The 13172-nt window shown below is 37.0% G+C and overlaps 1 protein-coding gene across 2 annotated transcripts in view; it reads left to right on the top strand.

Annotated features, from left to right (window-relative positions):
* LOC109079871 (protein spinster homolog 2-like) overlaps nt 1–13172 on the top strand; it is a 68812-nt gene that overhangs the window by 35741 nt on the left and 19899 nt on the right. For both annotated transcript variants that reach the window (XM_042756044.1, XM_042756039.1), the window contains exons 3-4: nt 4497–4633; nt 9474–9625. In XM_042756044.1, the coding sequence (XP_042611978.1) occupies nt 4497–4633; nt 9474–9625 (289 nt within the window). The remainder of the gene's footprint in view (nt 1–4496; nt 4634–9473; nt 9626–13172) is intronic.

Here is a 13172-nt window from a genome sequence, read left to right as displayed (position 1 = left end):
TGCAGCCCCTTTTTTCCTGAGCTAAAGCATGCAGGAGAAAAGCTTGAAGTGCTTTCGTGCTCTATTATCTTGTCTACTTTGTTTCTCATTTGTAAATGGCTCTGAATCGGCATCTGCTAGATGACTAAATGCAAATGTAAATGTCTAGTCTTTGTCACTCTGTCGGGAATCTGTCCTTAACATGAAAATCACCCTATTAAGAAGGGACGTCCTGATCTGTCTAACATGCTAATTCAGAGCGAAGACTTCATCAGGGAAAGCTGAGGCATGAATATTTCAGGAGTCGTTCACTTGAACACATGTTGTGTGTTTGGTGCCGGTCCGTATGTTCACTCTCTCTGGGACTGTGTGTCACTCTCTCTCTCTGTCTCACAGTCAAACACATAGACACAGGTGTAATTGATGTGCAGTGCTATATGATGTGATGAACACAGACAAGAAGTGAGGTCATTAACAGAGGACATAGCTCAGGGGAATTGGAGAAGATTAACATCTCAGAAAGAGGGAGAGGTGTTGATTGCTTTAGTTGAGGTCTGCTTAAATGGATCATAGCCTGTGGGATTCAGCTTCTTCATTCAGTATATCATCTATGAAAATTCCTCCTCTGATTAAATGCACATTATAGACATTCATTTCAATGTGTGCTTCTTTCTTTCTTTTTCTTTCTTTCTTTTTCTTTCTTTCTTTCTTTCTTTCTTTCTTTCTTTCTTTCTTTCTTTCTTTTAACTGTAGTAAAAAAATAAATAAAATAAAAATAAAATCTTTGAAATAGTTTAAATGTGTTCGGATAAATATGTTAATCCTGAAAAAATGTATTCTACAGATTACATAAAAGTGGTTTCAGCCTGATGATAATCAAAAATGTTTCTTGAGCACCAAATCAGCATATTAGAATGATTTGTGAAGGATCATGTGACACTGAAGACTGGAGTAATGGCTGCCGCCGCCACAATTTTGTCATCACAGGAATAAGTTACATTCTGAAATATATATTCAAATAATAAACTTTTTTTTAAATTTCACAATATTAAAAAAAATCTTACTGGCCTCAAACTTTTGAATGGTAGTCCATGCAGGCGAAAAAAAAGAAAGGTTTTAAAAACCCTGCTGTTATACACAGTGTGTGGTAGCAACAATTCAAGTAGTTGATATAAGAGGACTGTGTTGATGTGTTGCACGTGACAGAGAAATGTCATGCAAACAATTTCATTATGGGACTTTTTGCTTGTCATGAAACAAGAAAGTTATGCTTTGACCCTCCTGTGTCTTCAATTTTGAGACACTTTTGCACAACAGCACCAGTTTGGCTATCATTTCTGTTTACAGTATCTTCTTTATCAAATCAGACCTGCCTGGAAGAGAACTACTCCTTTAACTCACTTTTATTGTGCGTTTACTCAACATTGAGCATTCTGAAATCTTATTCATTTTTGGAACAATTTCCAAAGGCAGCCTAATTACGATCACTAAGTGAGAGAACTCAGGGATAAAATAGCAGATTATGTAGCATAGTGCTGCTGTAATTTGTACAAATTCGAGTATGTGGAGAGAGTGTTGATTTCCCAGCAGGCTCTGTGTGGGCTCCGTGCCTGTTTCTAGAGTTGATATACTCAAGTTGGGTCGGGTTTGGCTTGAACAAGTAGCCAAGGATAACACAGGGCAATGTTTCTGGTGGCTTCAGCAAAATCAGCCTTCCGCAAAAATTGGGAGTTATTGAATATCCAAACATAGCCATTGATCAAAGGTGGAGGATGGCTGAAACTTCAGGACAGACTTTTTAGCACCACACATGGTGTTACCAAGGTCTCTTAAACACAACACAGCACAAAGGAGGATGTAAATGAATGATTATATATCATGGCACTGTAATATACAGTATGTATGTAAGTACCGGTTTGGGTGCTTTATGAGGACATAGGTATTACAATGTGAAGGTGGTTTATGAGGACACTTCCTGTGTCCTCGTAATTCAAAAGGTTTTAAAACATACTAAATGGTGCTTTTTTTTTTTTTTTTTTTTTTTTTTCTGTGAGGGGTAGATTTTGGTGTAGGATTGGAGTATGTTGACAGAAAATACAGTTTGTACAGTATAAAAACCATTACGCCTATGGAGAGTCACTGTAAACCACCTACAGTATACCAATGTGTGTGTGTGTGTGTGTGTGTTTTACAACCACTAGACTACACTCTTTGAAGTCTCCATATAAGCATTAGTGCCTTGTGTCATGTATGCAAACTCATTACGAAAGCATTTCAGATGTAACTTCCTTCAAACCAAACTGGAGTCAGCAACTGCAGGATTTAGAATCTTAAAACATTTTTATGGTATCTAGGCATTTTTTACGGTGGCCGTAAAGGGCAAAACAGATTACAATTATGAAAACAAAATAACAAATTACAAACGCAAATGCAAATCTAAAAAACAAATTAACAATTTAGAAAACACAACAACAATTCAGAAAACATTATAACAAATCAGAAAACACAATGACAAATTTGAAAACAAAACAACAAGAGATGTAGGTATAGTTTGAGACAGCGCCATTGGTTTGGGATTACTCACCACTGACTGGACGAGACATCTGTCAATCAAAGTATAAAGAAATAACCAGCCGAAAAACAGCAGAGTCGTGGTAGAAAGTTTGGAGATGGTCTTAAAGTAGCTCAGTTTAAATATATTGTATGAATTGTGCTTACTATAGAATAAAACATACGGAATGTCTAGTTACACTTTGTGCATATTACCTGCCTTATTGGCATTTTGGCATCAGTATTTTGTCAGCTACAGTGGTGCAGATGGTTAAGTGGCTGCTGTTAGCTTTTAGACGCGATCGACCTGGGTTTGATCCCACCTTTTGCCGAACTTTTTTTCTCCCTTTTCAAATTTCGTGTTAGCAATGGATTTTATTTACACTAAGTGAAAATAGCAATATTTTTAGCAATATGTTATTTACACTAAGTGCAAATACCTTTTTACACTGTGTCAAAATAGCAGGATTTTCTGCTGTGTATACTACTTGTTGCAAATAGTGGCAGTTATCTGCACTTCAGTATTGCAGTACATTATAAAACAGTATGCAATAATAATGTATTATATAATTATAATTTTAATTTAAATTTTTAAATGGATGCCACCTTATTGGTACAATAAAGCCCTCCCTACACCTACACATACCCTAAACCTACCCTATACTTTATTCTCACCTTTTTGATAATTTCCTTAATTTTTATTGAAAATAAATGCCTTTACAATGTGATACGAGATTTGAAAAGGGAGAAGAAAAAAAAGTTCGGCCAAAGTGTGGGATTGAACCCGGGTTGATCGCGTCAAAATGCTTAGAGCAGACACTTAACCATCTGCACCACTGGGGCTGATAAAATACCAATGCCAAAATGCCAATAAGGCAGGTAATTTGCACAAAGTGTAACTAGACATTCCGTATGTTTTGTTCCAGTGAAAGCGCAATTCATACAATACATTTAAACCAAGATACTTTAAGACTATCTCCGAACTTTCTACCACGACTCTGCTGTTTTTCGGCTGGTTCTTTCTGTATACTTTGATTGACAGATGTCTCGTCCAGTCAGTGGTGAGTAATCCCAAACCAATGGCGCTGTCTCAAACTATACCTACCTATTCCGGTTTGTCCAATTTGTCATTGTGTTTTTTGACTTGTTGTTTTGTTTTCAGATTTGTCGTTGTGTATAATACCACAGAGTAGAATCTCTGAACATAGAAAAATAGACGCAGTGGGGAAAAATGGAACAACTGAAATTAAACAAAAAAATATAAAAGGTAAAAAAAAAAAACTGAATAAAAAAAAACGTACCAATAAAGAAATATAGAAACGGTTGAAAAATTTAACAAAACTATAAAACAGAAATATTCCAAAAATGTAATAAAAAATGTAAGTAAAAATGGAATAAAAGATATTTAAAAAATAAATATATAGAAATTATCAAAATATGACACAAATTAAACTATAAAACAAAGAAATGGTCAAAAATGCAATAAAATGAAATTTAAATATGAAAAACAATATCTATCTATATATAGATATACACAGAGAGAGAAAGAGATTGAAAGATGCATGTGGCATCCTAATCCATGATGTGAATTCTGGCACCATTAAGCAAATGTACTGTCAGGGAAAACTGCTTGGTTAAAGCACTCTTGTGATAAGAATAGTCTTGTTGAGTAGGTTTTGTCTGGCCATTGGTTAGTGGGCAGTCATACATAAGGGGACTGTGGGTAGGAAGTGAATTAGGGAAACTGAAAGGGAATCTTAAAGCTTCCTCCTCATTTAAAAGAATAAGGATGTAGATTCACAAGTTGGCATGTATCAGTCTTTTAACTTCCATCTGCAAGAGTGGACATTTTTCTTTTTAAAGAACTGACCATGTCATTTTGATCCTGACTACACATAAATGCTACCAAGTATGAGATAAATGTGAAAATGAAAGTTAAATGTGTCTGTTTCTATTTTTCTTTCCAGTCTTCATCTGCAGTTTCATGGTAGCTGCACCCATTTTTGGTTACCTGGGGGACCGCTTCAACAGAAAGATCATTCTGAGCTGTGGAATCTTCTTCTGGTCCTTTGTGACGCTGCTAAGCTCCTTTATTACCAAAGATGTAAGTGCAATACTGTCTTTCCCCTTTACAAGCTGCAGCCTAAACCTTGCTCAGAACCTCTTAAAGAAATCATGTCATCATGACTATCACTTTAGGAGAATTTTTTTAATATAAATGTAGTTTTCAGAAAGGGTTTGGTTGGCTCTTGCAGTGCTAGTTGTGTATTATTAGAAGCAGATCAGCAACCCAGCCAAGCAGTAGCATCTCTTGAGCTCATTCAGTTTCTGGCTCATTTGAGAGCACTTAGAAACTTCACTAGAGTCATTCAGCATAGCAGGGCCCGTTTTACATAGAATAAAAAAAACCCAAAAAACTCAGTGTACTTTATTATTTAGATGTATCTTGCTCTTGCTCTCTCTCTCACCCTTTGCTTATTTTCTTTTCCCTTTTGCTAAGATGAAATGATTAAATGATATGCTCACTTAGCATAACACTAGGCCTGTCTCAGAAGACCTCTTGTTACAGCTCTACTGCTGTTCGTCATCTTCTCTCTATATCTTACTCTGTTTTATCCAGGCCTCACTCACTCATGTCATTAAGAGTCACAAAAGCCACTTAAATTACAAATCAAAAAAGCATTTGGCACTGGTATTTAAAACTAACAAGTTAAACCAATCTACACTGTGAATATTTAAATTAAGAAGTCAGAAGTCAAACACACCCCTTTCTAAGCAAATTAGACCCATAATAATAGACTTAATTGCCTTATTCACAAAAACCAAGGCTTAGTTGCCTGCTGCAGTTAACATTGATATCTCTGTACATATCTTTTTTTGTTGTTGTTGTTTTTTTTTCGGGGGGGGGGGGGGGGGGGGGGGGGGGTCATGCAGACTTTGGCCATTTATCTTTAATAAATCTTTTCCAAATACATCTTACAAATAAATTCATAATTATTTTGAATTATTAATTTTCTTGACATTATGTTACATCAATGCCAATAAATTACATTTTCAACCAAATTTCTCTTTTTAATATCATGGACAGTATAAATGGAACTTACAATATTTACTTTAGTCATTATAGTTACAGATAATATCATAAGAACAGAAAAGCTGTTTGACAAATAGGCAGTATTTAAACAGCTTCTTTAAAATTTGCATAAACATGAGGACTCATGAGTCAATAAACCTATGCTGAGAGAAAGTAAGACAACATAAAAGACAAACTGAATAAGGCAGGCAAAAAAAACAAACAAAAAAAACCCCATGAAAATTACACTGATGCTTGTTGTCTAGAACCCCTCACAGACCGTCTCAATCAAATTGTATGTGTGCGTGAGGGGCCAGACTCCACGGAGGTTATTACTACAGAGATAGATAGCAGCAGCTAATTAAAAGGCCATGTTAATGAGAGGAAGAATGCAAAATGACAACAGAGGAATGTTCCTACGATAAGTGATTTTACTGATATCTTGTGACATAGTGTATTTGTGTGCGGAACATGGCAGCCAAGCACCATGGGTGGGTATAAATGCGCTAATCCCCTCGATCTGCAATGCTGAGTCGATACTGACAGGACAAGCCACTCTGCATCAAAGTCACATGATCCTCCAGGACCTCACACACATGCACATATGCATACATGAGTGCGGAGACTGCAGATATCCCTTTATCTGTCAATCATCCGACCCACGGCGGTGAGCTGTTATACAACGTTCTCCACCAAGAGAAATCTGCAGATCATCTCATGTTTACACAGAGACTCCTCATCAACATCCTAACCATCATGTCAGTGTTACCTTAACGTTGCTACAAGGTCTGCATAACATTATTCATAGTGTTTATAAGGAAAGTGTTATTTTATAAAAACACATTGAAATGATGAGAAATACTGTTACACCAAGAAATCGTCTTATGGATAAGAAATCTGGATGAAGTAAAAGTGTTCTCTAGTATTAGTCTGATGAAACTAATAGGCTGTCCAGCACTGATACACTCTGCTTTGAGAAGAAAATATCTACTAAATCTCTGTATGTCTTAAACTGACCTCACAACCTCTTGCAGATCTATTCCTCATCTAAAATCCCTCGTAACTTGATGTTCGGCTTCTTTTAATGAGATTTTTCAGGGCTTTGGGAAGAGACAGTCAATTACAATTGCTGCAACAAGATTGAATTTTGAATGTTAAACATTAAAATCATTATCCTAAAAACAGAAGCAAGGAGTAAAAAGTGGCAAATGAAAGGGAGACTTTAGGATGTCTGATTCCCATGACCATATTTAACATTATTGTGTCGCTTTTGTCGGATGGCGAGGAAACAAAACACCAGGGGGTGTCTGGTGGTTTTTAGTTAGATATGCATATATTTATGCAGAATGTATTTGAAAGCTCATGTTTATGTATATGGTTTTGAGGGATGAGGGAAGCCAGACGTGTACAGTGAGTCCTACAGTACTGCAGCCTCATGAATTGGTTGTGGTCTGGAACAAAGGCAACGAGACAGATGTGTCAACTTTGTTTTTCAACCTTGGGGTTTTAACCACTCAACCACAAGCTCAAATATAAATTGAAGTGTGAGTGTGAAAAAAAATCTAATTGATACCTACAAAGAAATTACTACCTAAATACATACAATTACATCTATATCCGTTCTGTAAAGACAAAAAAAAAAAAAAAAAAAAAATTCACTAAGCAGTTGCAAACAATCATTGATAGATAAATGGCTCTTATTTAATTTTCAAACATTTATAATATTTATAATGTATAATACTTTGTAAGTATAAATTATTGTATTGTATGTACACATTTTAAATGTGTGTGTGTGTACTGGTATATATGGTTTATGAGGACACAAATATAATGTATAATGTCATGGGTACTACAAAGTAAACATGGTTTATGAGGAAACTTCATGTACCCTTGTAAAACAAAAGGCTTACAAAACAGTGTTTTATGAAATTCAAAAATTGCCAGTAGTTTTCTGTAAGGGGTAGGTAAAGGCGTAGGGTTGGTGTAGGGCGATAGAAAATACAGTTTGTACAGTATAAAAACTATTACGCCTATGGAAAGAAAACCACAGATGCAAGTATGTGTGTGTGTCTCACCTCAGCTCAACTCACCATTCTACAGACGTGTGTATGTTCAGCAAATGACAGCCCAAGCATAAATTTTTCATGTGTGTGTTGGGGTGAAAGGAGGAAAGGATGTGTAAAAAAAACAAACAACCAGTCATCCACTCTCCCTCTTTGCCATCCCTCTATTCTCTTATTCCCTCACAGCACTTCTGTAAATAAACAACTAGCACATAGCTTTTGTCATTTTTGAGCAAAATCATGAAAAGCAGGAAAGGAGCTGAAAGAGAGAGTGAGAGGAAGAGGGAGGGAAAGGGAGGGATAGAGAGATCCTCTCAATGCCAGAGGATAACCCAGCTTGCTGCAGTCTCTCTTTGCTGATTCCTGTCACGTACACTAAAGAAATTCCCCTGCTGAGAATTATGTAACATTCAACAACAAGTAAAGTTGTTTCTCTTTTGGCTGTAAGTCGTGGAGCTGCTGTCACACCAAAGACTGTCAGGTGAAAAAGAATAAAGGATGAGAAGCAGAAAAGCGAGTGAGGGAATCCCAGTAATGAAAAGTGACCATTGAATGGCTGAAGGACATTAAGAATGCAGCCTCTGTTTTGAAAGTAAGGGATGAATTAAACGTAAATCCATTAATTTAGCAGACATGTTTATCCAATGTGAATTACAAAGGAGAATTCTAAATGTGGAAGCCAGTAACAATTGCAATACGCTGTTACAAAAAATCTATTTCAAATAAATGCTGTTCTTTTGAACTTTCTATGCATCAAAGAATCCTGAAAAACACAATGAGAACTGTTTCTTGAGCATCAAATCAGCATATTAGAATGATTTCCGAAGGTTCATGTGACACTGAAGACTAAAGTAATAGCTGCTGAAAATTCAGTTCAGGAATAAATTATATTTTAAACTATATTAAAATTGTAAGAACATTTCACAATATGACTGTAATCAAATAAACACGGCCTTGGTGAAAGGACTATATAGCTATATGTGCACAAGCACACACAGACATCTCATTAGCATTTACAGGAAGCTTGTTAGTACACAAAAGCATGACACAACAGCATCTGGCTGGTCAGGTGGCTTTGTGAGCCCCCCTCAGGAGATATCACACATGAAAGTCGGCTATGACAGATCTGCATGTGTGTGTGTGTGTGTCTGCTGTATATGTGCATCATATCATAATGGGATGACCTGGTGTCTCTAGAGGGTTTCCATGTTCTCCTTACATTTTGTTTCACTCCATCAGTGTTGGGTGTGGCTGGACTCCCCACTGCTGCCAGACTGAGACCACCAGTGACATTCTACAAATGAGATATTATAAAGGATAGTGAGAAAAAGAGGTCAAAACGTAAAAACAAATGGACTGTGAGCACAAGTAACAGAGAAATCTATAAGCAGCCTCCTCAGTTGGGCGACTGCCAGGGTGACCCAAATTCTCCTCAGCAGTATGGATGTCCATTACACAGTCACGGTTAAATGTCTTCACACGAACAACTATATATACAATGAGTCTAGGCCATTTCAGGGAAGGGTGGTTTCTTAGTCAGGCTTCCTTTCTCACTGATAGAGGTCAGAGGACAACAGCCACATGTTCCCACTGTTTCAGAAATCTAGGACACTGCTCCTTTGCCATTAATACATGCTCAGGTTTGATAAGAAATGTTGAACGTCTAAAAAAGCCACATAAACTTTAACACACTCTCAATAGCTCAAACAGCTAAATGGAAAACTGTATTTACGAGGCAGATGCCACTTGAATAGTATATGAAAGATATCCCTTTGACTCTTCTAATCATATGACCTTTTCTTTTGCAGTACTATTGGTTGTTAGTGCTGTCCAGATGCTTGGTGGGTATTGGAGAATCAAGCTACTCTTCAATCTCTCCAACCATCATCGGAGACCTGTTCACAAATAATAAAAGGACCATGATGCTCTCTGTCTTCTACTTGGCCATCCCACTAGGAAGGTGAGTATCTGATATTAATAATAAGCAATAACACTGTATTTTCTTTTCAGTCTATTTCCAGACAGTTACTATCTGGTTGACAACCAATGCAAATCTATTAATTTCCAAGTATAAAATGACTAAAAGGACCCATTTTGTCATTTTTACAAGCCAATTTTAACAATAAATAAATAGCAAATAATGAGATCTCTAAAAAACGTATTAGAATAAATGCCACATTTAGCTGCAGTGAAAAAAACAACAATGATGTTAGGATGAGCGGTGAGAGAAACCGTTCTCCATGCTTGCCTCTAATGGTCAGACAGAAATATAAAGCAGATTCCGTAATACCACCAGAGCAACAAAATAAATACACAGGGATAGGGTTTCAGGGGAGGGAAAGGACAGAGTCCAGCCAATTTAATTTTGCTTAAGAAATTTAATTGTAGGTGTGCAGATGTTCATTAGAAATGATTTTACAATACCACTTTAGCATTGTAAGTCATATAATACAGTCTGATATCCAACCTGGACATTTTATTGCTATTTAACCAGCCATGATGAGAACTGTAATGTAAATGAAGACATTTCATGTCAGGTTAGGTGAACTGCAGCTGAAGGGAACAGCTTCTGACAGCCAGATATTCTCAGATACCATCTCAACTCAGTAAAGGTCAGTTGTGGAGAACTGAGCTCAACGTTTTGTGTGGTCACCGCCTCAGACGGGCCAAATAGACTGCTGCTGCTGTGAAAGACTTTACGCTCACATATTACGCTCACTTAACAGAGGCCGTGGCATTTTCTTTTGTTCACTGAGCTGGAAAAAGACTGAAGAGAAAAGGGGAAAAATAAACAGAGGAAAGGTGATTAAAAATTCATGATTGTACGTGTGCAGCATTTTTAACTGCATTACATTCACATACACCATCTTGCAGTTTAATTGTTAATCTGATGGGGAAGACAAAGAACAACACTAAATGTTAGTGCACAAACTAGAGTTTCATAAAAAATTGTTGGTGAAAAAAAAAGAATGCATGCCTGTTCCCCCACTGAACTGATGAAGTGAAATATATGAACACAGCAGCTGTTGCCAAAAGACCTGTTCTGATAGCTAGTAATAGTATCGATGAGAGATTGAATGCAGTTAGAGGAAAGGACGGGATGGAAAAATTGCTGGCCCAGGATAGTTGAGGTATTTGCAGGCTAACTGGGTTCTGCCATAACAAAGGTATCAACAGTACGAACAATAAGAGGTGAAAGACTAGAACGCTACAGTGTGCCGCCTCGCTTCCTGTCTAGAGCCATGTTTATCTGCAGTCAGGTTGTTACTGTTTCCAGGAAGTGACTTCAGCCACGAGAAAAATGTTTAGCAGGAAATTGGAGTCCTCTTATGGGCATGGAAAAAACATTTTAGTTGCTACTTTAGTTGCACAGAGTAATACTGACAACTTGTGTACAGAAACTTACAGACATATTAAAATGGTAGCATCACATTGCAAATGCTTGAAATTAATAACCAAAACCTCTCATCCGATCGAAACCATCAAAAAGGTTAGAAGTGGCCATATTCAATGAATATACAATTAAGTTTAGAGCGTTAATAAAGTTAAAGTTGAAGTAAGGTGTTCTTGACATTGAAAGGCTCATGTATTCGCTGATAAGGTCCTATTGTTTGATGGGTCAGGTCGGTCCATCACATTGTGGTTTACCTACTGAGCGACAGCCTGGCGTGAGCGTCTGGGAACACAGGAAATGGGTATGAGGATAAATGCTGGGAGGGACACTCCAAATTTAAACAGAAGGATTCAAACACTGCAGTTATGCCCGAGCCTGATGTGCAATAAAAAAATGAACAACACCCAAATACTAGAGACTGCTGTTCCAAAACACTCTGTTAGTATACAGTATTCCATCATAAATGTAAAAAATACTGTTCAAAATTTTAGGGGGTTGGTAAGAATATTTTAAAGTCTTTGGAAGAAGTTTCTTATGTTCATTAAGGCTGGATTTATTTGATCAAATTACAAAAAACATTAAAAAAAAATCCAACAAAAAAACAGTATTATTGTGAAATGTTATTACAATTTAAATGAACTGTTTTCTGTTTCTATTGTTTTAAAATGTAATTTATTCCTGTGACACAAAGCTGAATTTTCAGCAGCCATTACACTAGCCTTCAGTGTCACATGATCCTTCAGAAATCATTCTAATATCTGACCCCAAGCTTTTGAACAGTTGTGTATGTTATCAATCAATACTGTGTGTGTCTTTGTCACACTATGGCCACACTGAGTTCACACAGCTTGATTACTGCTGCCATTAAAACAAAGACTTTAAAGCAAAGGAATGTTCTGAAATTATTTCTAATCTGGGTTTATTCATGATAATATACTACAAAAGATAAATTTGTACCTCTTGTTTCTTTGGCTTCCACATACCTTCACTAGTGCACTAGTGACAACATTGTTATAAAACCATAAAATAGCAAAAACATTTCTTTTCATTTCCTTTTGCTTTTTACACAGCAGTGTGAGAGGGTTGGTAACAGGTGTACAAACATAGGATGGAGACAGACAGAGAGAGTGAGAATAACAATGAATCTTATGCAGAGAATATGGTGGAATACTGTGGAACTGAAATGGAGACCTGATGGAAAGAAAAAAAGCGAAACACCCAATCAACATTTTTTTACACAGACTATGACCAAGAGGAGAAAACAATTCATACAATGCCCGATGACAGGCGGCTCAAATAACATAGTGACAGTCTCAAACCAGATAATGTGCATACATATAGTATACAGAGAGAATATTTCACACGTGCTTCATCCACACAGAGATCATAACAGGACAATTATGAACTTTATCGGACTGTAAACAGGATGTAGAGCTGAAAGAGTTTGGTCTACGTCTGAAGAGATATGACTCACAGATTCCTCAGATACCGACAGAGTTGAAATGATCCCACCTTGAGTGGCCGTCTTCCTCTTTTCCTTATATCACTCTCTGTCAGGCAGTCTCACCTCAGAAGGACTTAAAGACACATGAGACACATGCATGCACTCTGTAGCCATATCCTACAACTTCAGACAGGGATTCTCAGAATTAGGTCATCCGATCGTTTGATGTTAGTATTTCACCACAGTCCCACAAATACATCCAAAAACCCAAGCGATACAGTGTGGGAAGCTGGCGTCTCTCCCCAGTCATCTCTCTTTCTCTTTCCCTCGGAGCAGATCTGTCATTGTAAGCCTCTAAGTAATGCTAAGTGGTTGACTCTCTTACATAGCCAGAGGTGATGTTCAGTGTAAAGCCATTATCAGCGGCATTAGTATGCATGCTGAGTTCAGCCAGCATGAAAGTTTTAGGGTACATGACACAGCTTTGGATGGGGAAGACAGCCGGGAAAAGAAGAAAGACCAAGTGAAGGAGGCAGGCACATAGCAAAACAGCTTTAAAAAAACCCAAAGTTGGTCAACTGGTCTTGTGTGCTGGTTTTGAGGGGTTTACGGCACTTGTCAACTACATTAAAATTCAAAACTAAAATAAACTGAAAATACAATTAAAAA

Source organism: Cyprinus carpio, chromosome A5 (genome assembly GCF_018340385.1).
Source record: "Cyprinus carpio isolate SPL01 chromosome A5, ASM1834038v1, whole genome shotgun sequence".
NCBI classification, from domain to species: Eukaryota; Metazoa; Chordata; class Actinopteri; order Cypriniformes; family Cyprinidae; genus Cyprinus; species Cyprinus carpio.
Note: the sequence above shows the minus strand (reverse complement) of the source record. Positions and strands in the feature narration are given on the sequence as shown.